Source organism: Stomoxys calcitrans, chromosome 1 (assembly GCF_963082655.1).
Source record: "Stomoxys calcitrans chromosome 1, idStoCalc2.1, whole genome shotgun sequence".
Classification (NCBI taxonomy): Eukaryota; Metazoa; Arthropoda; class Insecta; order Diptera; family Muscidae; genus Stomoxys; species Stomoxys calcitrans.
In genome coordinates, this window is record NC_081552.1 from 202,874,751 (window position 1) to 202,900,852 (window position 26,102).

The 26,102-nt window shown below is 41.7% G+C and overlaps 2 protein-coding genes across 3 annotated transcripts in view; one reads left to right on the plus strand and one right to left on the minus strand.

Moving 5' to 3' along the window:
* LOC106086597 (vesicular glutamate transporter 2) overlaps window positions 1–18,203 on the plus strand; it is a 355,269-nt gene extending 337,066 nt beyond the window's left edge. For both annotated transcript variants that reach the window (XM_059360684.1, XM_013251338.2), the window contains 5 exons: window positions 4,790–5,035; window positions 5,110–5,565; window positions 10,569–10,701; window positions 10,774–11,015; window positions 17,851–18,203. In XM_059360684.1, the coding sequence (XP_059216667.1) occupies window positions 4,790–5,035; window positions 5,110–5,565; window positions 10,569–10,701; window positions 10,774–11,015; window positions 17,851–18,033 (1,260 nt within the window). In that variant the 3' untranslated portion in view covers window positions 18,034–18,203. The remainder of the gene's footprint in view (window positions 1–4,789; window positions 5,036–5,109; window positions 5,566–10,568; window positions 10,702–10,773; window positions 11,016–17,850) is intronic.
* A 68-nt stretch (window positions 18,204–18,271) lies between these two features.
* On the minus strand, window positions 18,272–24,742 carry LOC106086596 (uncharacterized). The gene is made up of 5 exons (XM_013251336.2): window positions 24,577–24,742; window positions 23,502–24,516; window positions 23,134–23,348; window positions 22,819–23,066; window positions 18,272–18,450 (listed from the first exon to the last, which is right to left on the minus strand). Exons 1-5 carry the CDS (start codon window positions 24,669–24,671, stop codon window positions 18,401–18,403), a joined length of 1,623 nt encoding a protein of 540 aa, XP_013106790.2. The 5' UTR covers window positions 24,672–24,742; the 3' UTR covers window positions 18,272–18,400.
* Window positions 24,743–26,102: the final 1,360 nt, after the last annotated feature.

A 26,102-nucleotide genomic window follows, 5' to 3' on the forward strand; every position in this document is an offset into this window, starting at 1 on the left:
CTCGTTGGCCCAAAATTCCGCGAACTCGGGTAATAAATGCGCCTGTTGTGAATCCAAAAACCTTAAATTGGAAGATCGGTATATATGGCAGCTATATTCACAATTGTGGAAAGTTTTGTGCCACACAAGACAACCATAGGTGAGAATTGGTCGAACGACCACCTTAAACATCCAAAACACCGACCCCAGCCTTAGGCCCCTCCTCCTTCCTATCGAGTTGCGACAGGAGTAGAGCGCGTAAAGTCCCCATTGTAACCCTTTCTTCGACATTTCTCTCCGACATTCTTCTCCAACTAAGTTGATGGTCTTTTGAAAGCGAAGAAGTCTTTTGAAGGCGACCATAATAGAATACTCATAAGGGAAGACCGGGAAAGACTTTTCGAAATTAGGTGTCAAAGATTGGAGAAGGAAGAAGATCGTGGAGCTTGGAAACACAACTCGTTGGCCCAAAATTCCGAGAACTCGGGTAATAAATGCGCCTTTTGTGAATCCAAAAACCTTAAATTGGAAGATCGGAATATATGGCAGCTACAATATGTTCAAATATAGAGAGGCCATCGTAGCGCAGAGGTTAGCATTTCCATCTATGACGCTGAACGTCTGGGTTCGAATCCTGGCAGGAACAACAGAGAATTTTTCAGCGGTTGTTTGGGCATTTTATCGCCGCCCTTTGGGTGATCACCATAAATAACCTATTACGGATGCTGACTGAGGAGGGATCTAAACCCGTCTGGGTAAGGATCCGACCCAGCGCCGAAAGTGTCTTGCATATGGCATATGACTGGGCTAGACCCAGGGGTCTCAATGTTAACCCAGAGAAGACTGAAATATTCCTGCCAACGAGGAAGACCACGGTGGGCCAAATTGACGTACCACATTTCCTCCATAAATCAATTTCCATATCTGACCAGGTCAAATATTTACTTAGGAGTGATTTTCGATACGAAACTTAATTGGAAGTGTCACATTCAGGATCGTATTGAGAAGGCTCACAGATCTTGGGCACTATATAGACGATTCGTAGGCTCGAAATGGGGCCTGAATCCGAGAATAGTCCACTGGCTCTACAGAAGCGTGATTAGACCAATACTTATTTACGCCTCAGTAATTTGGTGGACTGCTATGGAGAAAAAGTTCAACATACAACAGGTTCAGAGAACATGTTGTCTTGGCATAGACGGAGCGATGACGATAGATATTCGACCCATTGACATATAGATCAAATGTGATGCAGCTACTGCGGCTATGAGACTAAAAGCGATGGGAGAGTGGATTGAGGATGGGAGCAGCTCATACCACCGCTTCCAGCGACATCATGGAAGATCATGTAAGACGGCTGGATCAAAGCTGGAGGACAGAGTGGGCCCGGGGGTCTACATTAAAACCCAGGGGCTGAGATCTGTTTTAGACTGTCTGACTTTAATTTGGTCCTGAAACCAGAGTTCCGGGCGATCACGGAATGAGTGAGGTCGTGTGGTACTAACGCGAGGACATCGAGTGTGAACATCTTAACGGACAGTGAAACGGCCATAAGGACAATAACAACCAGAACGGTAAGGTCACGAACAGTCTTGCAGTGTAAGAAGCAGATTAACGCATTCTCTGATTATCCCATCGTTTGGGTGCAGGGGCCATAACGGAGTAAGGAGGAATGAAAGGGCAGACGATTTGGCAGTGAAGGCCAAAGAAGTGCCGTCGATAAACTTGGTTAACCCGAAGCCTTTCGGGTCGGCGCAGGTCGATTTTAGGACGTGGGCGACAAACGCCCACTGTGGAACAGCGAAACAGTTGGTAGGACGGCGAAAATCCTATGGAGTATCCGGATCGTGAGAGGACGAGGCTATTACTGATAGGAAGTAAAAAGGATATCAGTATAGCTATTGGTATCATAAAGGGACACATAGGACTACGAGCTCACTTATGCAAAATCGCTGCGGCAAGTGATAGCATGTGTAGGGTATGTGGGGAAGATGATGAGACGTTGGAGTATTTCCTATGTCATGTCCCGGCTTTGGAGGCTAACAGACACCTGTACTTTGGTGGTATGGAAAATTCCTAACGGAATTCCTATCTTAACATTTTTTTTATACCCACCACCGAAGGAAGGACCATATCTTGATATAGGCCCCATATAGACCGATCCGCCGCTTTGGGCTCTTAGGCCCATAAAAGCCATATTTATAATCCGATTTTGCTGAAATTTGGGACAGTGAGTTCTGTTAGGCCCTTCAACATTTTCCTTCAATTTGGCTCATATCGGTTCAGATTTGGAGATAGCTGCCATATAGACCGATCTCTCGGTTTTAGGTTTTGGGCGCATTTATTGTCCGGTGTCGCCGAAACTTGGGACAGTGAGTTGTCTTAGACGCTTCGACATCCTTCTTCAATTTGGCCCTGATCGGTTCAGATTTGGATATAGCTGCCATATAGACCGATCTCCCGATTAAAGGTCTTGGGCCCATAAAAGGCAAAGTAATTGTCCGATTTCGCCGAAATTTGGGATAGCGAGTTGTTTGGACCCACCTACATCTGTCTTCAATTTGGCTCCGATCGGTCAAGATTTTAATATAGCTGCCATATAGACCGATCTCTCGATTTAAGGTCTTGGGCCCATAAAAGACGCATTTATTGTCCGATTTCGCTTGGGACAGTGAGTTGTGTTAAGGCCCTCGATATCCCTCTGCAATTTGGCCCAGATCGGTTCAAAATTGGATATAGCTACCATCTAGACCGATCTCTCGATTTAAGGTCTTAGCCCCCTAAAAGGCGCATTTATAATTCGATTTCGCTGAAATTTGACACAGTGACTTTTGTTAGGCTTTTCGATATCCTTGTCGTATATGGTTCAGATCGAACGATATTTGGATATAGCTACCAAAAAGACCAATATTTTGTTCTACAAGTTGAACAATGACTTGTGTTCTTTAGACCACTCAACGTCCATGCCGAATTTGGGCCAAATAGCTTCTATGGGGGCATAAATTATACATACCCACCTATTACATTATACCCACCACCGACGGATGGGGGTATATTCATTTTGTCATTCCGTTTGCAACACATCGAAATATCAATTTCCGACCCTATAAAGTATATATATTCTTGATCAGCGTAAAAATCTAAGACGATCTTGACATGACCATCCGTCTGTCCGTCTGTCTGTTGAAATCACGCTACAGTCTTCAAAAATAGAGATATTGAGCTGAAACTTTGCAAAGAATATTTTTTTGTCCATAAGCAGGTTAAGTTCGAAGATGGGGTATATCGGACCATATCTTGATATAGCCCCCATATAAACCGATCCGCCGATTTAGGGTCTTAGGCCAATAAAAGCCACATTTATTATCCGATTTTGCTGAAATTTGGGACAGTAAGTTGTGTTAGGCCCTTCGACATCCTCCGTCAATTTGGCTCAGATCGGTCCAGATTTGGATATAGCTGCCATATAGACCGATCCTCCGATTTAGGGTCTTAGACCCATAAAAGCCACATTTATTATCCGATTTTGCTGACATTTATTATGCCACATTTATTATCCGATTTGGGACAGTGAGTTGTCTTAGGCCCTTCAACATCCTCCGTCAATATGACTCAGATCGGTTCAGATTTGGATATAGCTGCCATATAGACCGGTCCTCCGATTTAGGGTCATAGGCCCATAAAAGCTACATTTATTATCCGATTTTGCTGAAATTTGGGACAGTGCGTTGTCTTAGGCCCTTTGCCGTCCTCTATCAATTTGGCTCAGATCGGTCCAGATTTGGATATAGCTGCCATATAGACCGATCCTCCAATTTAGGGTCTTAGGCCCATAAAAGCCACATTTATTATCCGATTTTGCTGAAATTTGGGACAGTGAGTTGTGTTAGGCTTTTTAACATCCTCCGCCAATTTGGCTCAGATCGGTTCAGATTTGGATATAGCTGCCATATAGACCGATCCTCCGATTTGGGGTCTTAGGCCCATAAAACACGCATTTATTGTCCGATGTCGCCGAAATTTGGGACAGTTAGTTAAGTTAAGCCCCTTGACATTCTTCTGCATTATCCCACAGATCGGTCCAGATTTGGATATAGCTGCCATATAGACCGATCTCTCGGTTTTAGGTTTTGGGGCCATAAAAAGCGCATTTATTGTCCGTTGTTGCCGAAATTTGGGACAAAGAGTTAAGTTAAGCCCCTCCACATATTTCTACTATGTGACACAAGGTATAAGTTTTGCACCGGATTTTGACGAAAGGTGGTTTACATATATACCCGAGGTGGTGGGTATCCAAAGTTCGGCCCGGCCGAACTTAACGACTTTTTACTTGTTCATATATACACGAGGTGCTGGGTATCCAAAGTTCGGCCCTGTCGAACTTAATTTTTACTTTTTACGAGGTTACTTTTTAGTTTTTGAGCACAGAACGAGCCCATTACTGGCTTAGATGTATGTCTATAGTGACATGGGGCAGATTAATATCTGTACCCTCTTTTCAACCTAACCTAATGCTGGCGACATTTGTGAGGGTGTTTGTCATGTAAAAACTTCTCCCCAAAGAGGTGTCGCACTGCGGCGTGCCATTATAAGTCGGCTAAAGAAAGGAGACCCCTTATCATTGAACTTAAACTTGAATCGAACAGCACTCACTGAAATGTGTGATGTTTGTCCCTGTCCCTTGATGGAATATTCATGGGCCAATTGCAAATTTGCATTTGCAAAGTTTCAGCTCAATATCCCTATTTTAGTTCATAATTTCTAATTTTTTATAATCTCATGATGGTCTTTCATTTTGTTTCACTTTCAGCTCCAGAACAAACTCGAAAAATTCCAATGGAATGAACATCAGCAGGCCTTGGCTTTGGGTTCATTTTTCTGGTTGCATTGGTTAACACAAATTCCCGGTGGAATATTGGCCAAGAAATATGGAACAAAGCTAATATTTGGCCTATCGAACGTTATTACCTGTTGGATATGCATGCTCATACCCCTTGTGTCATATATGGACCTTAAGGCTCTGTTGGTGCTTAGAATTATACAAGGATTACTATCTGTATGTTGAGTAAAGCTATGACTACATTTAATATTCCCATTTAATTGCAATAAGATTTCATTACATTTTGCCAGGGTTTATCATGGCCTGCCATGCACAGTATGACCGCCAAATGGATACCGCCCAACGAACGCAGCAAATTCATTACATCGTATTTTGGTAGTGCGGTGGGTGTGGCGGTGGCATTTCCCTTGTTTGGCTGCATTATCCATTGGCTATGGTGGCCATGGGTCTTTTATATTACAACAATTGTGGGTACTGTTTGGTGGCTGGCTTGGTTGTATTTCGCCTATGATACGCCAGCTCAGCATCCACGCATTAGTGCCAAGGAATTGACACACATTGAGAAGGCACTGGGCAATACCATAGGCAATCATCAAACACTAAAAATTCCTTGGAAGGATATTTTCACCTCAAGACCAGTTTGGATGAATGTCATTGGACAATGGGGTGGGGCTTGGAGCATTTTTACTGTAATGACTCAAGCGCCAACGTATTTTAAAGTTATTCACGATTGGGATATAAGAGCGGTAAGTGAATATGGTACTGAGTAAAAACAAGTAAAAATTTCCTTTCATGGCTTTTCTTTAAAGGATGAAATTAGCAAGTAACAAGTTAGAATGTGTGGGTTCCGAACTTAGAACCCACCATCAAATCAAATGGGGTGATCGGTTTATATGAGAGATATATCAAAATTTGAACCGATATGACCCATTTGCAATCCCCAACGACCTACATCAATAAGAAGTATCTGTGCTAAATTTGAAATGTGAGCTTTCGACCACTATCGTGATTTTGACAGAGGGACGGACGTACGGATGTGGCTGTATCGTCTCAGAATTACAGAACAAACCCTGGCAAGAGTTATACAGCTCCGTGGAGGGTACATCTAAGGTCTCTAGGGTACTTTACTTTAATTGGCTATGACAGAACATTTGTCCCATTAGCCAAAAGTAGAATAGCGTTCGAAGCGCCTCGATTTTCCAGGCTTATTCTTAAATTTAAGACACTCGAAGTCTCGAAGTGTCTCCCACCACTTCATTTTTCCATCGGGCTTTTGGTTGTCCCGGTTTCCGTGAACCACCGTGATTGCCTTCATAAGACTTCTTTGCTGGAGCTTCTTCATCCATTCCGACAACATGACCTAGCCAACGCAACCTTTGTATATTGATACTTGTAACTATGACATCTTCGTCATACAGCTTGTGATTCATACGACGCCTATATTCTCCATTAACGCAAACTGGTCCATATATTGTATTTTACGAAGAATCTTTCTCTCAAGTACTCCAAGCACTGCCTCATCTGCACCCATGCCTCGGAACCATATAACAACACGGGTAGTATCAGTGCTTTGTATTGTGTTATCTTCTTCTTTCGAGAGGTGGCCTTGTTTCTAAACTGCCTACTTAATCCAAAGTAGCTTATGTTTGCCAGTACAATTCTTCGCTTTATTTCAAAACTGTCAGTGTCGTTCATTTCGGTTACGGCGATGCCAAGGTAAATAAAGTTACTGACAATCTCAAAGTTTTGGTTTGCAATTTTCTGCGTTTTCTTTATCTGATCGGTTGTACAAGGCTTTTTAGGAGTTGAAACCATCCATTTCATCTTATCTCCATTTTCTGCCAGACCCATTTTAACTGACCCTCTTTCGATTCTTTCAAAGGCCGACCTATGACATCGATGTCGTCGGCATAGGTGAGTAGCACGTGTGGTCTTGTGATTGGTGTGCCATATCAATTCCCATCTGCATATCGTATACTCTTCTCTAGGAGTATTTTAAAGATATCACAGGATAAGCTGTCCCTATCCTGAAACCTCGTTTTGTATTGAATGGTCCGGAGAGATTTTTCCTATTCTTACTGAGGCACGCGTATCAGCAAGTGTCATCCTGCAGAGTCTTATTAATTTTGCAGGGATACTAAACTCAGACATGACTTGAAATACCTTTGAACGTAGAGGGCTATCGAAAGCGGACTTGTAGTCAACAAAGAGATGGTAGGTGTTGATTTTTATACCCACCACCATAGGATGGAAGTATACTAATCTAGTCATTCCGTTTGCAACAACTCGTCTAAGACTCCATAAAGTATATCTTCTTGATCGTCGCAACGTTCTGAGTCGATCTAGCCATGTCCGTCCGTCCGTCTGTCCAAATCACGATAGCGGTCGAAAGCGTAAAGCTAGCCGCTTGATACCTAATATTGATGTAGGTCGTTGGGGATTGCAAATGGGCCATACCAGTTCAGATTTAAGGATAGCTCCCATATAAACCGATCTCCCCCAGTCGCTTGATACCTAATATTGATGTAGGTCGTTGGGGATTGCAAATGGGCCATATCGGTTCAGATTTAGTGATAGCTCCCATATAAACCGATCTCCCCATTTGACTTATTGAGCCACTGGAAGCCGCAACTTTTGTCCAATTTGGCTGTATTGTTCTGTTGAAACTTCCAATAATTGTACCGAGTACGGTTCGAATCGGTCTATAACCTTATATAGCTCCAAATAAACCGATCTCCCGATTTGACTTGTTTAGTCCTTGCAAGCCGCAATTTTTATCCGATTTGACTGAAATTTTGTATGTGGTGTACTGTTTAAACTTTCAATAACTGTACCAAATACGGTCAAAATCAGTTTATAACCTGATATAGCTCCCATATAAACCGATCTCCCGATTTGACTTCTTGAACCCTTACAAGCCGCAATTTTTGTCCGATTTAGCTGAAATTTTCATGAGGTGTTCTGTTATGGCTTTCAACAACTGCGCCTAGTATGGTCCAAATCGGTGATTTGCATGCGATGCTCTGTTATGACTTCCAACAACTGCGCCTAGTATGGCCCAAATCAATCCATAACCTGATATAGCTCCCATATAAACCAATTTCCCGATTTGACTTCTCGAGCCCTCACAAGCCGCAATTTTTGTCCGATTGATCTGGAATTTTGCATTCGATGTTCTGTTACTACTTCCTACAAATGTGTCAAGTATGGTCAAAATCGGTCTATAAGCTGATATAGCTCCCGTATGAACCGAACTCCCGATTTAACTTCTGTAGTCCTTACAAGCCGCAATTTTTTGTCCGATTTGGCTGAAATTTTGCATGAGGTGTTCTTATATGAGTTTCAAAAACTGTGCCTGTATGGTCCGAATCGGTCTGTTATAGCCCCCATATAAAACAATCTCCCGATTTGACTTCTTTAGTCCTTACAAGCCGAAATTTTTGTCTGATTTGGCTGAAATTTTGCATGCGGTGTTCTGTTACGACTTCCAACAACTATGCTAAGTAGGGTCCAAATCAGTCTATAACCTAATATAACTCCCATGTAAACCTGTCTCTCGATCATCCTGGTTCGGTTCCTAGAAGCTTTATTTTTTGCTGGTTTGACAGAAGTTTGGTGTGTAGAATAAAATTTTGCCCTTCAACTAAATTTATTTTGTATAAATTTTTAGCAGAATTCATGGTGGTGGTTTCCCAAGTTTCGGCCCGGCCGAACTTAGCCCGCTTTCACTTGTTAGAACATATGTAAATATGCGTTTTATTTTTTTCTTCTAAGAAAGCAATCAAAATTTGTAATTTTTTAGTTGGGTCGTAGCTTATAACATACGTGCCAAATGTGTTCCATAACCTGATTTAGCTCCCATATAAACCGATCTACCGATTTGACTTCATGAGACCCTAAAGGGCGCAATTCTTATCCGATTTGGCTGGAATTTTGCGCAATGACATCTACTATGTCATGCAACATCCTAACCAAGTATGGCCATATAGACCCAATACCATTGCCCAGCACTCTAAGAGATATACTTCAGGATGTGCAACGTGCAACAGCATAGTGGGCTACCGAAAGTGGTCTAGTGGTCTAAATCCGTGCGAGACAGAAGTAGGTCTTTTCAGCAGGAGATACAAGTTGCCTTCAATGGAACCTGTCTTCTTGGGTGGCGAGAATGGTCCTTTTACAGAAAGCGCAAAATACCTGAGTGTTTTGATGGACAGGAAATTGAACTTCAAATCCAACATTTTGAAAAGGGCGATCCGCAAGAGAGCGTGTCCTGCATTGGATATAACTGCAGTTGTCAGACCTATAATGCTATATGGTGTTGTGGTCTGGTGGACGGCGTTTCAAAAGTCCACCTACTGCCCAATACTTAACCGGATCCAAAGGATGGCTTGTTTGTGCATCACAGTCGCACTGAGGACGACACCATCTGATGCCCTAAATTTGATGCAACATATTATGCCTATGGACTTTGTGGCTAGACAAATTGCTGCGACCACTGCCGTGAGGCTAAGGGAGCTTTCTCATTGCTCATGTGGCGGCTACGGACACTGTGTTATCCTTGTTACAGTATCCGATGTTCCAGGCCGTGTGGATTACACCCTACCTGAACCGCCGCTTTTTGATAAAAGTACTGTACCTGATAGAACCGATTGGTTACAAAAGTATCATAGACTTCTATACGGATGGTAACAGAAGTTACATAGACTTCTATAGGGGTGGTTCCAAACTAAACGACCAGGTGGACTTTGGGGTTTACTCTAAAGATCTAGAACTGGTCATATTGAAAAGGTTCCCCGACCACTGCAGTGTGTATCAAACGGAGATCCTTTCAATTAAGAAAGTGGTGGAATGGCTAAGATATAAAGTCATTACGACGATTGGCATAAATATCTTTTCAGACAGACAGGCTGCCATTAAATCCCTGAAGAACGTTTTCTTTGAACACAAAAACCGCCCTCGACTGTCGCAGATCTCTCAACGAGATGGCTGAAAAGTTCAAAGTTCACCCGTTCTGGGTGCCGGGCCACAGAGATATCCCAGGGAACTGTAAAGCGGACGAGCTTGCGAGACTAGGAACTACTCTACACATTCCAGGAAAACTGAAATCTGTGGATATGCCTCTAGCGACATGTAGGCAAAGTTTTCAGGATCAGGCCCGAAGGTCAACGAGTGATAGATGGTCACAAAGAGGGGGCTGTGAGCATTCTTAAGCTATGTGGCCTAATCTAGACTTGAAGAGGTCTACTGCTTTGCTGTCATTGGCTAGAACAGATGTCTCAGTCATTGTGTCCGTCATGACAGAAAAACATGCTGAGGTTGCCAGCAACGACTTTTGCAGAAGCTGTAGGGACATCGAAGAAGAAGAAGAGACTGTGGAACACCTGTTCCTGTTCCTGTGTATCACAATGGACGAAATCGTCTAAGTGATCCTGATGGCAGACTCAAACCTAACCTAACCTGACCGGCCTTTATCTCAAATGTTATTGCTCGAGGTAGTCTGTATTTTTCATCCGGTTCCGAGCTACCAAAAAATCCATTGATTCCATATCCATGACTTTCGTAGAGGTGAGTTATGATTGCTGGGTTCGGTTCAGATATGCAGCCATATAAATCACACCTCAATTTTGCAATCAACATAGATTCCTCCAAAAGTCCATGGCTCGCTGAGTTTGCCGTTTTATTGGCTGTTTTAAAGTTTGTAAATTCAGAGAGTGTTTTGATAATTTCCTCCTTTTGTTCTACTTTTCAGGCTGGGGTCTTCTCAGGCATTCCGCATTTACTACGCATGATATTCGCTTATTTTTTCTCATTACTTGCTGATTATCTTCTGAGGAACGATAAATTGAGCCGTACAAATGTTCGCAAATTAGCTACAGGAATAAGTAAGAACGAGTAAAGCTTTAAAACTCAACTACTTGTTAAACATTTTCTATTACTATTTCTTCCATTTTCAGGTTGTATACTTAACGGTTTGATGATGCTATCACTAGCCTTGTTGGGAACAAATCGCATTCTAGCAATAACATTTATTTGCTTGGCCACTATGTTTCAAGGTTCCGGAACTTCTGGTCCCTTGTCATCCATGATCGATATAGCACCGAACTTTGCAGGAATTATTTCTGGTTTATGTGGCACTATTGGCTGCATGCCCGGTTTTCTTTCGGCCTTTATTGTGGGTTACCTGACGCTAAATAATGTAAGTTGAAAGTGAATGTTCATGTCGGAAGATATTCATAAAACATAGGTTTGTACCTCATCTGGTTTTAAACTTTTGCCTTAAAAATGTTCCTTGTTGTTGATAAGACAGTACTCAGCATACCAATTTTAAGGCAAATGTTTCCAATCAACATTTGCTCGAGAATTTAGTTTTAATTGTTGAAATTTTTTAAGTACCGGTCTTTTCGAAAAGGATCTTAGCGAATCCCCAAATTCCAGCCTTTAATTACTTTTCTTAAGAAGTAAAAGCATGCAAAGTTCGGCCGGGCCTAATCTTATATACCCTCCACGATGGATCGCACTTGTCAGGTTCTTTGCCCAGTATCTCTTTATAGGCAAACAAAGGATAATAGATAAAAATGTCCATGCTATTGCAACCATATCAGGTTATGGACCGATTTGGATCATACTTGGTCCATAGTATATCGTCATTGTGCAAAATTTCGTCCAAATCGGACTAGTGTCTAGTTCTTTTCCCGACATCTCTTCTTAGGCAAAAATTGATATAAGAAAATTATACAATTAAATTATATGTTGGAGACCTGTGTAAAATGTCAGCCAATTCGAATAAGAATTGCGCTCTTTGGGGGCTCAAGAAATAAAATAGAGAGATGGATTTATATGGGAGCTGTATCGGGCTATAGACCGATTCAGACCATAATAAACACGCATGTTGACGGTCATGAGAGGATCCGTTGTACAAAATTTCAGGCAAATCGGATAATAATTGCGACCTCTAGAGGCTCTAGAAGTCAAGATCCCAGATCGGTTTATATGGCAGCTATATCAGGTTATGAACCTAATTGAATCATACTTAGCACAGTTGTTGGATATCATAACAAAACACGTCGTGCAAAATTTCATTACAATCGGGTAAGAATTGCGCTTTCTAGAGGCTCAAGAAGTCAAGACCCAAGATCGGTTTATATGGCAGCTATACCAGTTTATGGACCGATTTGAACCATACTTAACACAGTTGTTAGAAGTGATACTTAAACACTACGTGCAAATCAGTCAAATTGGATGAGAATTGCGCGCTCTATAGGCTCAAGAAGTCAAGACCCAAGATCGGTTTATATGGCAGCTATATCAAAACATGGACCGATATGGCCCATTTACAATACCAACCGACCTACACTAATAAAAAGTATTTGTGCAAAATTTCAAGCGGCTAGCTTTACTCCTTCGGAAGTTAGCTTGCTTTCGACAGACAGACGTACGGACGGACATGGCTAGATCGACATAAAATGTCGCGACGATCAAGAATATATATACTTTATGAGGTCTCGGGCGAATACTTCGAGTAGTTACAAACAGAATGACGAAATTAGTATACTCCCCATCCTATGGTGGAGGGTGGAGGAATGAAACCATAATTTTGGACCCCACCCTTGGAATTGACCCTCACATTTTTTATTAGATTCCTATTCCACTTCCAATTACCTTTCATTTGATACCCATATTGCCCAAATCGGAAAACATGTCCGTTTGGGTGAGTGTTTGGGTAGGGCGTCCCCCACAGTTATTTGACCCCAAAATATTGGGTTGCCCAAAAAGTAATTGCGGATTTTTCATATAGTCGGCGTTGACAAATTTTTTCACAGCTTGTGACTCTGTAATTGCATTCTTTCTTCTGTCAGTTATCAGCTGTTACTTTTAGCTTGCTTTAGAAAAAAAGTGTATAAAAAGTATATTTGATTAAAGTTCATTCTAAGTATTATTAAAAATGCATTTACTTTCTTTTAAAAGATCCGCAATTACTTTTTGGGCAACCCAATATTATACCAATTTTATGTATGTTGGGTTACCATCAGAAGTAATACAAAATTTCACATAAATCTATGCACCCATCTCCGAGATTTGGCGTTTTTGATTGTGGTTAGAGGGAGGATCCATCTTCTAGCGGATATCACAAAAAACCACCCTATTTTCACCGGGGGTTATAATCTACCATCTGTGAAAATTTCATGAAAATCGGTTCAGCCGTTTTTGAGTCTACAAACACACTAAAAAAGCTCAACACTTTCATTTTAATATAATAAATGTGTACTGAACTTCCAAACACCTTTCATTTGATACCCTTTTATTGTCCCAATTGGTTGTTAAATATGGTCTGTTGAGGGGTTTTGGGGGCTGAGGGGCTGCGAGTCGCCTCAGACACCAAGGAATACATTTTTATATCATCTTTGTACTCTAATTTTAACTACCTTTCATTTGATATCCATATTGTCCCAATCGGTAAATATGTGCCGCTGGGGTTGAAAAGGCCCCTCACACACCAAGAATAAATTCTTATGTCTGATTTGTACTCTACTTTTAAACACCATTCATTTGATACCCATATTGCCCAAAGCTGTAAAAGTGTTCTGTTTGGTGGTGTTTTTGGGGGTGGGGAACGCCCCCGACACTTAGGGTGACATTTTTATACCAAGTTCGAACTCTACTCTTAAATACCTTTCATTTGACACCCATATTGTCCAAAACGGTAAACATGTCCGTTCGGGTGGGTTTTGGGATGGGGCGTCCCCCCAGGTTATTTGACCCCAAAATTTTATACCAATTTCGTGTGTTTGGGATACCATAAGATGGCATACAAAATTTCGGTGCACCCATCTTCGACATCTGGCATTGTTGAAAATGGGGGTAAAGGGGAGGGAGAGGTCCCCACCCCCTTTTTCCACTCATATATTTGAAAAAAACTACTACAATAAGTTATGAAAAGCTTTGGCTCTGTTCAAACTGGCCTACACCCGTTGGCCAGCATCAGCGCTTGTCGATGTAGGACTCCATCAAGTCAATCCGCTACGTACCTATCCTTTAATCGGCTGCCATGAAATTGTGTTGTTGTTGTAGCAGTGTGTTGTGTTCTATCTTTCGCCTTAGATCTGTTGAATATCCAGATCCATGAACTCTACGACTAAGGTGGGGTGCGTCCAGAGGGATCTGGATCTTAGTCAGGTGGGTGTTAAACAGGTGACGTATGTTGTGTGGTCCCAGGTCACTATCGAGGATTTGTAGAGGTTAAACAGTGCCGAAGCTATCACCCGCCTTGGGCAACTCCCTATTTCACTCTACGGTGTTTTGTACTTCTTATACCTAAATTTCATGAATGACTGGCGACCACACTTATAGTTCGCGACCAGCGTTTCAGGCTTGGCTAGAGGGACGTGTTGGCGATGTCCTCAAATAGTTTAGTATGGTTGACCGTGTCGGTAGAGATATCACTCTGCCCATCTTCCAGACATCGGGTACTATAAGTGTCCAAAGAGAAGTTGAGGGCAGTTGTAGATCCAGACCAGGTAGATCCAGATTCTTCAGTGTAGAGATTCCATCGGGGCTCAAAGCCTTGAATGACTTGGCGCTACGGTCGATTTCGTAACTTCGTCCACGGTAAATTGTGGTAGCTGTGCATCGACTCAGAGACGAATAGCTCTCCTCCTAGCCCTAGCACTCTCGGGATGCAAAATAAATTGGCGGTTGAACAACCTGGCGCATCTCTTCAGATCAGTCATGGTTACATCGTCAAAAGTGACTGAGGTCCTGTCATCCCGTCTACCGGAGTTCGAGAGTGACTTAACAGTAGACCACAGCTTTCCTAAACCGGTGCCTAAGTTACATTGTTTCAAGTGTTATAGGCAGAAATTCCGCTAAGTTCGTTGACTACCCGGGGTTTTCTAGACTCAGCTCGCTGAATGCTCGATATGACAAGGCGGCCATTAACCAATGGCCGCACTGTTCTCCCGGCGATCGGTTCTTTAGGCTGGAACAAGCTTTCTCACCTACAGGAGCTTGACGAGGATCGCCACCTCCACATGAAAATGTGGCTACAACAACAACACCTTTTGCAAAGCATGCATAGCACAACAACTATTTTGCACGCCATTACCTCACACATTTGCCGTGGCTTCAATCAGCTCAGGCCATGTGATAGGACGGTCCTCGTGGCGCTGGACTTATCGAAGGCATTCGACTCGGTCAGCCATGCCAAACTATTTAAGCACCTCGTCAACACATCCCTCCAGCCAGGCCTGAAACGCTGGTTCGCGAATTATCTTTGTGGTTGCCAGTTATTTATGGAATTTAGGGATAAGAAGCCGAAGCACCATAGAGCGAAACAGGGAGTTCCCCAAGGCGGGGTGATGTCTCCGGCACTGTTTAACCTCTACCTATCCTTTATTCCAAACCTGGTTGACCACGTACAAAGCAATTGGCCGGTCATTGTTAAGTTATGCAGCGCCAGTGTGGTCTCGTCAACTCTGTGACACGAAGTGGAATAATATTCGGATTTGCCAGAATGCCGCCATTCGAACTGCCAAGGGGTGTCTCCTCAGTTCACATGTGGACCACCTCCATCAGGAGACATGCTGTCTAAGCAATACCTTTTGGGCTGTTATCGCAAAGATCATCCAAATCATCATCTTGTGGAAAGGTCCTCACCGTCCAGAAGCGTGGATCTACATGATCTAGAGTGTGAGGTACAGCGCTACAAAAGAGAACCTCTAGATCAAGCGGGTCTAGAGAACTTTAATGCAGACACGGTAGCAAATGCGGTAAATAGCTACCGGGTGAATGTGGGAACGACCGCCTCCCATTGCAACTGCAGAAATTTACCTCCCCGGCAAACCAGAGTAGTTCTGGCTCAATTACGATCCGGCACATGCAGCCGCCTCAACTCCTTCAAGGCAAGGATTAAGGCCAACGTGGATATGTGTCCCGATTGTGTCCTGGAACCACACAACACACGTCACGTGTTTAACAGCCGAGCCTGACCAACTCCGACCAAGATCCCTCTGGACGCACCTCACCTTATTCGCAGAGTTCTGAATATTCGACAGAATCAAGCAGACGAAAGATAGAACACAACAAACTGCTACAACAACAACGACAAGGCTAGAATAAAGAATCGAAACTCAGAGAAAATTAACCCTGTCTGAAATCTGCCAGTTTATGATGAAGACGATGGTCGGCCAATTCGAGGTGCCACGTTTCCTCAATAGTTAACGATTTCGATATCCAACAAGCTCATATACTTGAATGTCATCTTGTACAGGAAACCAAACTGGAAGTGTTAAATCCAGCAACGTATTGAGAGAGTAGGTAGGCTCTAAATGAAGGCCGATTCCGAAGATAGTCCAAGAGTTAGCCCAAGGCAGCCGGTTGGACGTACCTGATTGACCCGATGGAATCATTCATCAGCAGGGGTTGCCGTCTCAGTGTACAACACACTGCTACAACAACAAGAACAACAACATAGTCTAAGGACTCTATAAGAGCGGGGTTAGACCTATACTAACTTAGACCTCAGTAAGACGGCGATGGAGAGTAAGATCATTACAGCAAGTTCAAAGAACGTGTTGTCTTGGCATAGGTGGGGTGATGAGAACCAACGTACTGGGACACTGGAGTCAATTCTATATATCCGACTTATAGACATTGAGATTAAGTATGAGGCAACCATTCATCCACAGCTGGAGCATTGCGGAATAAGGTGGAATCAGAGGACAAATAACTTGAGTACCGGGGAAATCTTCGTAAATGCGAAACCTTTTAAGTCGGCGCAGCCTGAATTAATGGCGCGAACTACGCCATCAAAGAGCATCGAAGATGGAAGCGCTACGAAATCGATTCTGAATTCGGCTAGTGGATCAAATGTTGTTGTTGTAACCGCATTTTCATATGGTTGTTGTTGTTGTAGCAGTATGTTATACACTGAGGCGGCAGCCTTTGCCGATGAAGAATTCCATCGGGTCAATCCGGTACGTACAACCAGCTGCCATGGGATTGTTCATATGGTGGTGGCGATCCCCGTCAAACTCCTGTTCGTTCCAATCTAAAGGATTGTTCGCCACGGGAACAGAATGGCCATTGGTTATTTAAAGGCGCCAATAACTCGCCTTGTCATATCGTCCATCACAGGCACTCAGTATTTGTGCAAGAGACGGTGCCACCCGACCTCTCCCTGAGACTCTCCGCTCGATACCGCTGAATGGCCGCGACTGCCGTTACAGCTACTCCATATGGAGCATTCCACTATCCGCAACCTGTGGACGCACTCTGTAGCTCGCAGCTAAGCTTCCTGTGACAGCAAAGAACATCACACAGATCGGACCTCAAAGTCTCAGCTAGTGTGGTGCACATAGCTATACCGTGTCTTTGATAGCCAACTTAGAATACAGAGAGGTAGTAAGAAAACGAACTGTATGGCTTTCGATATGTTTACACACACAATGCATGTAGAGAAGGTGAGTAGACTTTGGAGCATTTACTATTTCAAAGAGCGGTATGCGCGGCGTACATTCTTCGGCACTTAGGTGGCGTTACGGTACCAGACTGGGTTGGGTTGGGTTCAAACAATAGAACGATAAGAGGTTTGAAAGAAGCAGGAAAATAAGTTTTTTCGAGGTTATTTTTCAGTATTGAGGTTTGAGTACTTTGAGGTTTGAATGTAGCAGGTTTTTCGAGGTTATTTTTCAGTATTGAGGTTTGAGTACTTTGAGGTTTGAATGTAGCAGGAAAATAGGCCTTTTTTAGGTTATTTTTCAGTATTGAGAGCATATAAAGAGCCCATTACTGTCAATGTATATGTTTATCGTGGCATGGGGCAATAAACATACACCTTACCTAACCTGTCGTGGGCAAGATTCTACTCACGCATGAAGATTCTGTTCTTATTCGCCATCACTTGATTGGGTTTGCATCTAGACTACGAATTAAGGAATTCGCACCTGTTTTCGCTTTATCTTAAACAGAAAAAAAAAACTTAAACAAAATTTTTTTAATTGTCCCCTAAATCTATTTTTTTCCTTCTGTGTCAGCAAACATTTGAAGCCTGGACAAATGTTTTCTTAGTAGCTGCCGCTGTGTTATGTGGATGTGGCTTCCTCTATGTCTGCTTTGCTGATTCTACCCTTCAAAAATGGAATGACAATCAAGCCAGCACTGATGAAGATAAACGAGAACAACTGATGAAGGAGGACACTGAAAGAAAAATTTCCTAAATAGATTTGGTGCAAATTCTCAGTCATGGTTATGTTAAATAAAACAGGGAGTATTAAAATAGCTAACACACTCTTTTGCCATTAGGTATAAAAGCGGATATGAATATGGATATAAGAAAATAATCAAATATTGCTTTTTCTGAGAATTTACTGGAGAATTTGTGGTAATACACAAAACAATTGTAAATTTTTTGTACAATTTCAAATTTTTATTATCGTTGATTACCCAAAAGTGGAGTTTGTCATCACAAAAGATGTTTTTATTTTTTTCTTTTAGAATGTCTGCATAAGGATTTAATTATTACAAAAATAATTTTGTGGAACCAAATGTAAAGTCTTATGGTATAAAACTTAAAACAAATATTTTTTATAGTTCCCAAGGAACACGACCAAGTGGGCTGGACTTCCAATCATCATCTGAAAGCAAAAAAAAACATTCAGTTTGCAAAGCGATAATTTTAACTCTAAAGAATTGAAACATATATAATAATTCATTATAAAAGTGAGCTTAAGGAAAGTCGACAAGGTACAGAGTATCGCAGCGGTGCTGTTATCGAGAGCAAGAAGGATCCCCGCGAGAGGAGCTGGGCAAAACGGGACTTTATAGGGCCCGCCTCCGATTTGCTGAAATGTGGGTTGGCCCCAGGAACACTAATCTGAGTCCTTTTTTGAAGCAAAGGCCAAAGGACCTCATTAGGGCCGAAAAACTCCCCTCAACGAAAAGTGCTCCAACCTAGGCAATATGAATAAAAAACGAAAGGTATGAATGAGTAGAATACAAATGTGTAAAAATTATTTCAAAAGGGGAAGTACCTAAGGGCCCCGAAACTTTTGAACCCCCTAACCTATTGACAATTAGATTACTAATGTGGTAGAGTATTGTACATAACAATTCAATATGAAAAAAATTTTAACATTTTTATACCCACCACTGAAGGATAGGGGTATATTCATTTTGTCATTCCGATTGCAACGCATCGAAATATCTATTTCCAACCCTATAAAGTATATATTTTCTTGACTAACGTAAAAATCTAAGACGATCTAGCCATGTCCGTCCATCTGTCCGTCCATCTGTCCGTCCATCTGTCCGTCCGTCTGTCTGTTGAAATCACGCTACAGTCTTAAAAAATAAAGATATTGAGCTGAAACTTTGCACTGATTGTTTTTTTTTTTTGTCTATAAGCAGGTTAAGTTTGAAGATGGGCTATATCAGACTATATCTTGATAATAGCCCCCATATAGACTGATATGCCGATTTAGGGTCTAAGGCCCATAAAAGCCACATTTATTATCCGATTTTGCTGAAATGTGGGACAGTGAGTTGTGCGAAGCCTTTCGACATACTTCTTCAATTTGGCCCAGATCGGTCCACATTTGAATATAGCTGCCATATAGACCGATCTTTCGATTTAAGGTCTTTTGGCCCATAGAAGGCGCATTTATTGTCCGATGTTGCCAAAATTTAGGAAAGTGAGTTGTGTAAGGCCCCTCTACATCTTTCTACAATTTGGCCTAGGTCGGTCCAGATTTGTATATAGCTGCCATATGGACCGATCTCACGATTTAAGGTTTTGGGCCCCTAAAAGGCGCATTTATTTTCCGATGTCGTCGAAATTTGAGACAGTGAGTTGTATTAAGCCCTTCGACATCTTTCTTCAATTTGGCCCAGATCGGTTCACATTTGGATATAGTTGCAATATAGACCGATCTTACGATTTAAGGTTTTGGGCCCATAAAATGAGCATTTAATGTCCAATGTCGCCGAAATGTGGGTCAGTGAGTTGTGTTAGGCCCTTCGACATCAATTTGGCCCAGATCGGTTTAGATTTGGATATAGCTGCCATATAAACCGATCTCTCGATTTAAAGTATTGGCCCCATAAAAAGTTCATTTATAATCCGGTTTTGCCGAAATTTGACACAGTGACTTATGTTAGGCTTTTCGACATCCATGTCGTTTATGTTTCAGATCAGTCTATATTTGAATATAGCTACCAAAAAGACCAATATTTTGTTGTACAAAATTGAACAATGACTTGTTTTTATTAGACCACTCAATGTCCGTGCCGAATTTGGTCCAAATCGGACCATATTTCGATATAGCTGCTATGTAGGCATAAACTATGCATTTTCACGGGATTATAACGAAAGGTGCTTTACATGTATACCCGAGGTGGTGGGTATCCAACGTTCGACCCGGCAGAACTTGACGCCTTTTTACTTAAACTAGGGTACTAAAACTACACTTTCCTAAGGGAAAGGTTACTAAAACTACTTTTCCTAAGGTAAATGTTACTAAAACTACCCTTTCTTTGGGAAAGGGTACTAAAACTACCTTTTCCTAAAGGAAAGGGTACTAAAACTACCCTTCCAAAGGGAAAGGGTACTAAAACTACCTTTTCCTAAGCGAAAGGGTGCCAAAACTACACTTTCCTAAGGGAAAGGAAAGGCTTCTAAAACTACCATTTCCTAAAGAAAGGGTACTTAAACTACTCTTTCATAAGGGAAAGGGTACTTAAACTATTCTTTCCTAAGGGAAAGAGGTACTAAAACTACCCTTTTTCAAGGGAAAGGGTACTAAAACTACCCTTTCCTAAAGAAAGGGTACTCAAACTACACTTTTCTCAGGGAAAATACTCTTTTCCTTAGGAAAGGGTACTAAAACTATCCTTTTTTTAGGGAACGGGTACTAAAAATACCCCTTCCTAATGGAAAGGGTACTAAAACTACCGTTCCCGAGGGAAAGGGTACTTAAGCTACCTTTCCCTAAGCGAAAGAAAGTATCCTTTCCTAAGGGAAAGGATACTAAAGCTACCCTTTCCTAAGGGAAAGGGTACTAAAACTTCCCTTTCATAAGGGAAAGGGTACTTAAACTACCCTTTCCTAAGGGAAAGAGGTACTAAAACTACACCTATTCAAGGGAAAGTGGACTAAAACTACCTTTTCCTAAGGGAAAGGGTAATGAAACTACACTTGTCTCAGAGAAAGAGTTCTAAAACTACCCTTTCTTTAGGGAAAGGGTACTAAAACTACCCTTTTCTAAGGTAAAGGGTAGGAGGTACTAAAACTACCCTTTACTAAGGTATAGGGTAGGGGGTACTAAAATTACCCTGTCCCAAGGGAAAGGGTTATAAAGCCAGGTTTTTCTAAGGAAAATAAAACTACGCTTGCCTAAGGGAAAGGGTACTTAAACTACGCTTGCCTTAGGAAAAGGGTACTAAAACTACCCTTTCCCATGGAATGGGTACTAAAATTGCCCTTTTCTAAGGGAAAAGGTACTTAAACTTAAACCTTTTCTAAAGGAAAGGACAATAAAACTACCCCTGCCTAAAGGAAATGCCGATAAAACTACCCTGTCCTCAAAGAAAGCGTACTAAAACTACCCCTTCATATAGGAAAGTGAAACTACCCTTACCTAAAAAGGAATACTACTCCTTCTGAAAGACAGGATTGAAAGTAAAAACTTGCCAAGGAGCTCACAGCTAGTCAGCCGCCTCATTTCACGGTTGGAAGAAGCTCAAGCTCCATGCATTTCCTAGCCAGTTTCGAACTAGCAATTCCCGACCGCAGAGCCTTAAGCACTGCCTGATGGTTCATGTACATCGTGACTGTCCGATCGGTGGCATCAGGACGTCGACGATGCCCGAAATATGGCCCCATGGCCTTTAATTTCTAGAAACTTCCATCTGGACTCGTGTGTACCAAAGATCGAAGGAAATACGGGATACCTTCAGACCAGAGGTCACTCTCTGGGTGACGTCCGATCCGTAAACGGGGAAGACTCTCCGGTTACATTTTGTTGGGGCAAAGGTCCGCGGAAACCCTAGGGTCGAAAAACTCCCCCTCAATGGGAAGTGATTCAAGCTAGACAATAGGCATATAAAGTAGATTAGCATACAAGTAGATTACAAATACAAACAAAAATGTCTAAAAATTTGACCCGGGATGGATCCAAAGGGTCTTGATATAGTGAACCTCTTAATCTAGGCAAAAAATGATATCAAATGGAAATGGAAAAAATTAAAAAAATTTTTTATAGGACAATAAGAGAACTTTTTTCCTTTTGGAAAGATTTGTTTTAGTACCCTATCCCGCAGAAAAGTGTGATTTTAGAACCCTTTCCCTTAGGAAAGCATCGTTTTAGTACACTCTCCCTTAGGAAAGGATAATTTCAGTACCTTTTCCTTTATGAAAGAGCAGTTTTAGTACCTTTTCTCTTAGGAAAGGATAGGTTAAATACCCTTTTTCTTCACCAATGGCAGCCGGTTTTACGTACCGGATTGACCAGATGGATTCCTTCATCGGCAAGGGCTGCCGCCTCAGTGTACAACAAACTGCTACAATAACAAAAACAACCCTTTCTCTTAGGAAAAGATAGTTTAAGTACTCTTTTCTTAGCAAGGGATTGTTTTAGTACCCCTTCCTTTCGGAAAGGTTAGTTTAATCTGAATTAAAAGGCGATTTCTGCAGTAAGTGAAGATCAAGATTTCGATGGGGGATCATATAGACATCTCACAACTTGGTTTTTCCAGTTGAAAAAATAGCGAACAGAACAAAACACACGAAAGTTTTTTTTTCAATTTGCCCCATTGGTGCCCCGGTAGCCGAATTGGTAGCGTACATGGATTACCAGTGCAGGGGTTGTGGGTTCGATTCCCGCCAGAAGCCTTTGTCTGTCGCTACCGTGGTGTCACAATAGACTTAAAATTGTCTAAGTGAGCTTTTAAAAGGACTGCCACTCTTACCTTACCTTACCTATCTATAAATAAATTCTAACACGTACCTTCTACTACAGACCACAAGCCATATGTTTTCGATTGCGACGTATATGTCAATTTATCATCATCTAAGTCCATTGCGGAAACGTCATTGCTTTTTACATGTTTCAACAAATCATCAACGGTGTAAACTGTGGGGCTGTTATTTTGAAGCTTATCCGCTTCAATATTTTCATTGAAGAAGCAATCGATTAATTTTGTAAATGTTTCCATTTCATGACTTTTTAATGTCGGTACTATAAGCGGCAGTATACTAAGAATTGGAAAAAAAATGCTTAATGTGACAGGTCTTCTATATTCGTGGCAAGTATTTTACTTACTTTTTTAATATGGGGGCGGTGTATTCATTGATAACTTCCAAGCGCTCCTCTAGAAAGTCACGTTCAAATACCCAAACCCATGGCCGACGAAAATGATCTCCAAACAAAAAGGTTCTCTTCATGGCAACTCCACTGTATATATACAATTCTCTTGTAGCTGCGGATATTTCGGTGAGATTGGAGTATGAAAATGGTGGCTCTTTAATTTTTGTATTCTATTGAAAGAAGAATCGTTTAGAAAATGTAAGTGTTAAATGAACAGACCTTGTCTAAAATATACGAAATGTTTAAATTTCGTGTTATAAAAATTTCCGCCTCCAAGCTATATAACCAAATAAAGCTTAATTTATGTAGTCCCAATATTATACCTCATCCATTTCCGCTTTGTACATTTGCTTGCATTTTTGAAAAGCTTTAAATCCATTTATAATCTGTACGGCCCAGAAACTGGAGGCCAATCGCTTTGTTGTGTCGGCAATGGGATTCTCTGCTATCTCGATAAAGGCCAAAAACAAATCATCTAGGAAACCATAAATTGCCAACATGCGAAATAATGTTTGATTAACTGTTATAAGAGACTCCATCTCTTTAGCTGAATCTTCAATGCCAAAGATCGTAAAGAAGTATCGCATTCTGAGTAAAGCAGCAATATATATATCAGATATATCCTTAATGGCCACATCACGTTTAACCAGAGAATGCAACTTCTTCGCAATATGATCGAAAATTTCCTGTAAATTTGTCAGGTTATTCTCCGTGTAGTATGCTTTAACAATGTGAAAACGTTTGCCGTGCAAATGGCGTTTAAGGGCTTTTACATTCATTGCACCCTTCATGTGGCCTTCAAGAGCGGCATCGTAAATTTCGAATAGAGCTGAAACATTGTCATCAAAATTGGTCTTGTCCTTACGCCGTATACGTGTTGCATCCACATCACACATGCTATTTAACTGAGTTACCCAATAGTAGTCATGCAGCCATCCAATGCAATATTCAGCTGTATTTCGCAACACCTGCAATGGTGGCAGAACTTGACCGTGTGCACAAATGTGACGCAAATCGACCACGAATGATTCAAGCCCCAATTCCTTGGCCGTCTGATACATGGTTCTCATATTGTGCGTTTGCATTATGGAGGACATGAAATTGAAGAAACGTGTAAAGGCGTTGGCGTACAATGTTTGTAAATCTTCGGCTGAGTATATTGTGTCGGGATGATCCTTTTGTTGTACTTCGATAATGACGGCTGTGGCCAAAACTGCTGCTGGACATTGAGTGCTGCGTCGCAAATTCCATATGCGTATCTCAGCAAGAGCTTGCTGGCGTGTGGCTGCCGAATAATTTTCGCCAAATAACCACTGGTATACTTTTTGAAATTCTGATCTATTCACAAGTGGAAGACATCAAAATGTATGGTCTAGAAAAGAATAGGCATGTACATACTTGTTTTTCCATGGTCCCACTACGGTTCGCCGTTTGGTGGTGATTTCGGTGACATTCTGCATCATTTCATAATTTATGGTGTTATCCAATTCCATAGCTTTTGTTAGAAATCTTAAAAGAATATTAAATTAATATTATTTATGTTGCACGTGTTGGTTGTAATCAAGTTTAGCAGTTTAGTTTTAGTAAACACAAACAGCTGATCTATGCAGTTTTGGAAAGCCCGCTAATTATCACACAAGGTAGAGCAATAAAAGGTATGGTCATACTCTCAGCAATGGCATATTTAGCAGGTAGGGTACCGTTAACAGCTGACTACAATTTTTTCTTGTGAAGTGCACTATCTGTCAAAGAGTTTTGGTCAAAGAGTTTTGGTGGTGTGTGTATTATAGTTAAGAACCATACACACACAAACAATGAAAAATGGCGCGAACCATTAACGTACACAAAATCAGAGTTGCAGTAATCACTGATTTTGACAGATAGTGCACTCAATATTTCGTTGTTGGGCAACTGTCACTACCTGTAAATGAATATATCATGCTCTCAGCAGAGTTAACTCATATAATCATATAAGGTAATATCACTGGCTCAATAATAAAATCAACAATACAAATCTTTGGGAAATGTCGTGCAGAATCCCACTTCTGTCTACTCCCGAAGTATTTTGGAGCAAATAGGCAAGAGTAAACAGCATTCCCGGCACGGAATGACTATTATCACCATACGGTTTGAAACTCTGAGCTACGATTTGTATGGTGTTAGGTTAGGTAAGGTTGGAAAGAGGGTGCAGATATTAATCCGCCCCATGTCACTATAGACATACACCTAAGCCAGTAATCGGCTTGTTGTGTGCTCTAAATACAAAAAAGTAACCTTTAAAAAAAATTTAAGTAAGGAATTCCGTGCTACTTACAAAATCCTTAATTGTTTTCAATACCACTCCCCTAAGTTGGTTCATGTCTTGTATTATCTCCATCTATGTGCCGGTATCTCTTAGACGCGAAAGCCGGGCAATGACAAAGGAAATGCTCCAACGTCTCGTCATCTTCCCCGCATGCCCTACACATGCTATCACTTGCCGCACCAATTTTACATAAGTGAGCTCGTAATCCTATGTGTCCCAATAGCTATACTGACCTTGCTTCCTTTCAGTTATAGCCTCGTCTTTTCATGATCTGGATCCCCCATAGGATTTTCACCGTACTTCCGACCGTTTCACTCTTCCACAATGTTGCATGCGCATTCGTCGCCCACTCCTTTAACTCGGACTGCATCGACCCGAATGGCTTCGGGTTAATCAAGTTTATTGACGGCAGTCCCCTGGCATTAACGCCAAATCGTCTGCCCTTTCACTTCCCCTTACTCCGTTATGGCCCGGCACCCAAACGATGCGGATTTTTCCACCCTCAGAGAAGGCGTTAATCTCCTTCTTACACTGCAAGACTGTTCGTGAACTTACCGTCCTGGTTGTTATTGCCATTTTACTGTCGGTAAAGATGTTCACACTCGACGTACTCGCGTTA

Excerpts from the sequence above, each read along its gene's own strand:
- LOC106086596 (XM_013251336.2), bottom strand. The coding sequence starts at position 24,671 with ATGGAATTGGATAACACCATAAATTATGAAATGATGCAGAATGTCACC. Across the intron at positions 24,517-24,576 it reads GTGGGACCATGGAAAAACAA|ATCAGAATTTCAAAAAGTAT; the intron begins GTATGTACATGC and ends ACTTGTGAATAG. Across the intron at positions 23,067-23,133 it reads ACCGCCCCCATATTAAAAAA|TATACTGCCGCTTATAGTAC; the intron begins GTAAGTAAAATA and ends TCCAATTCTTAG.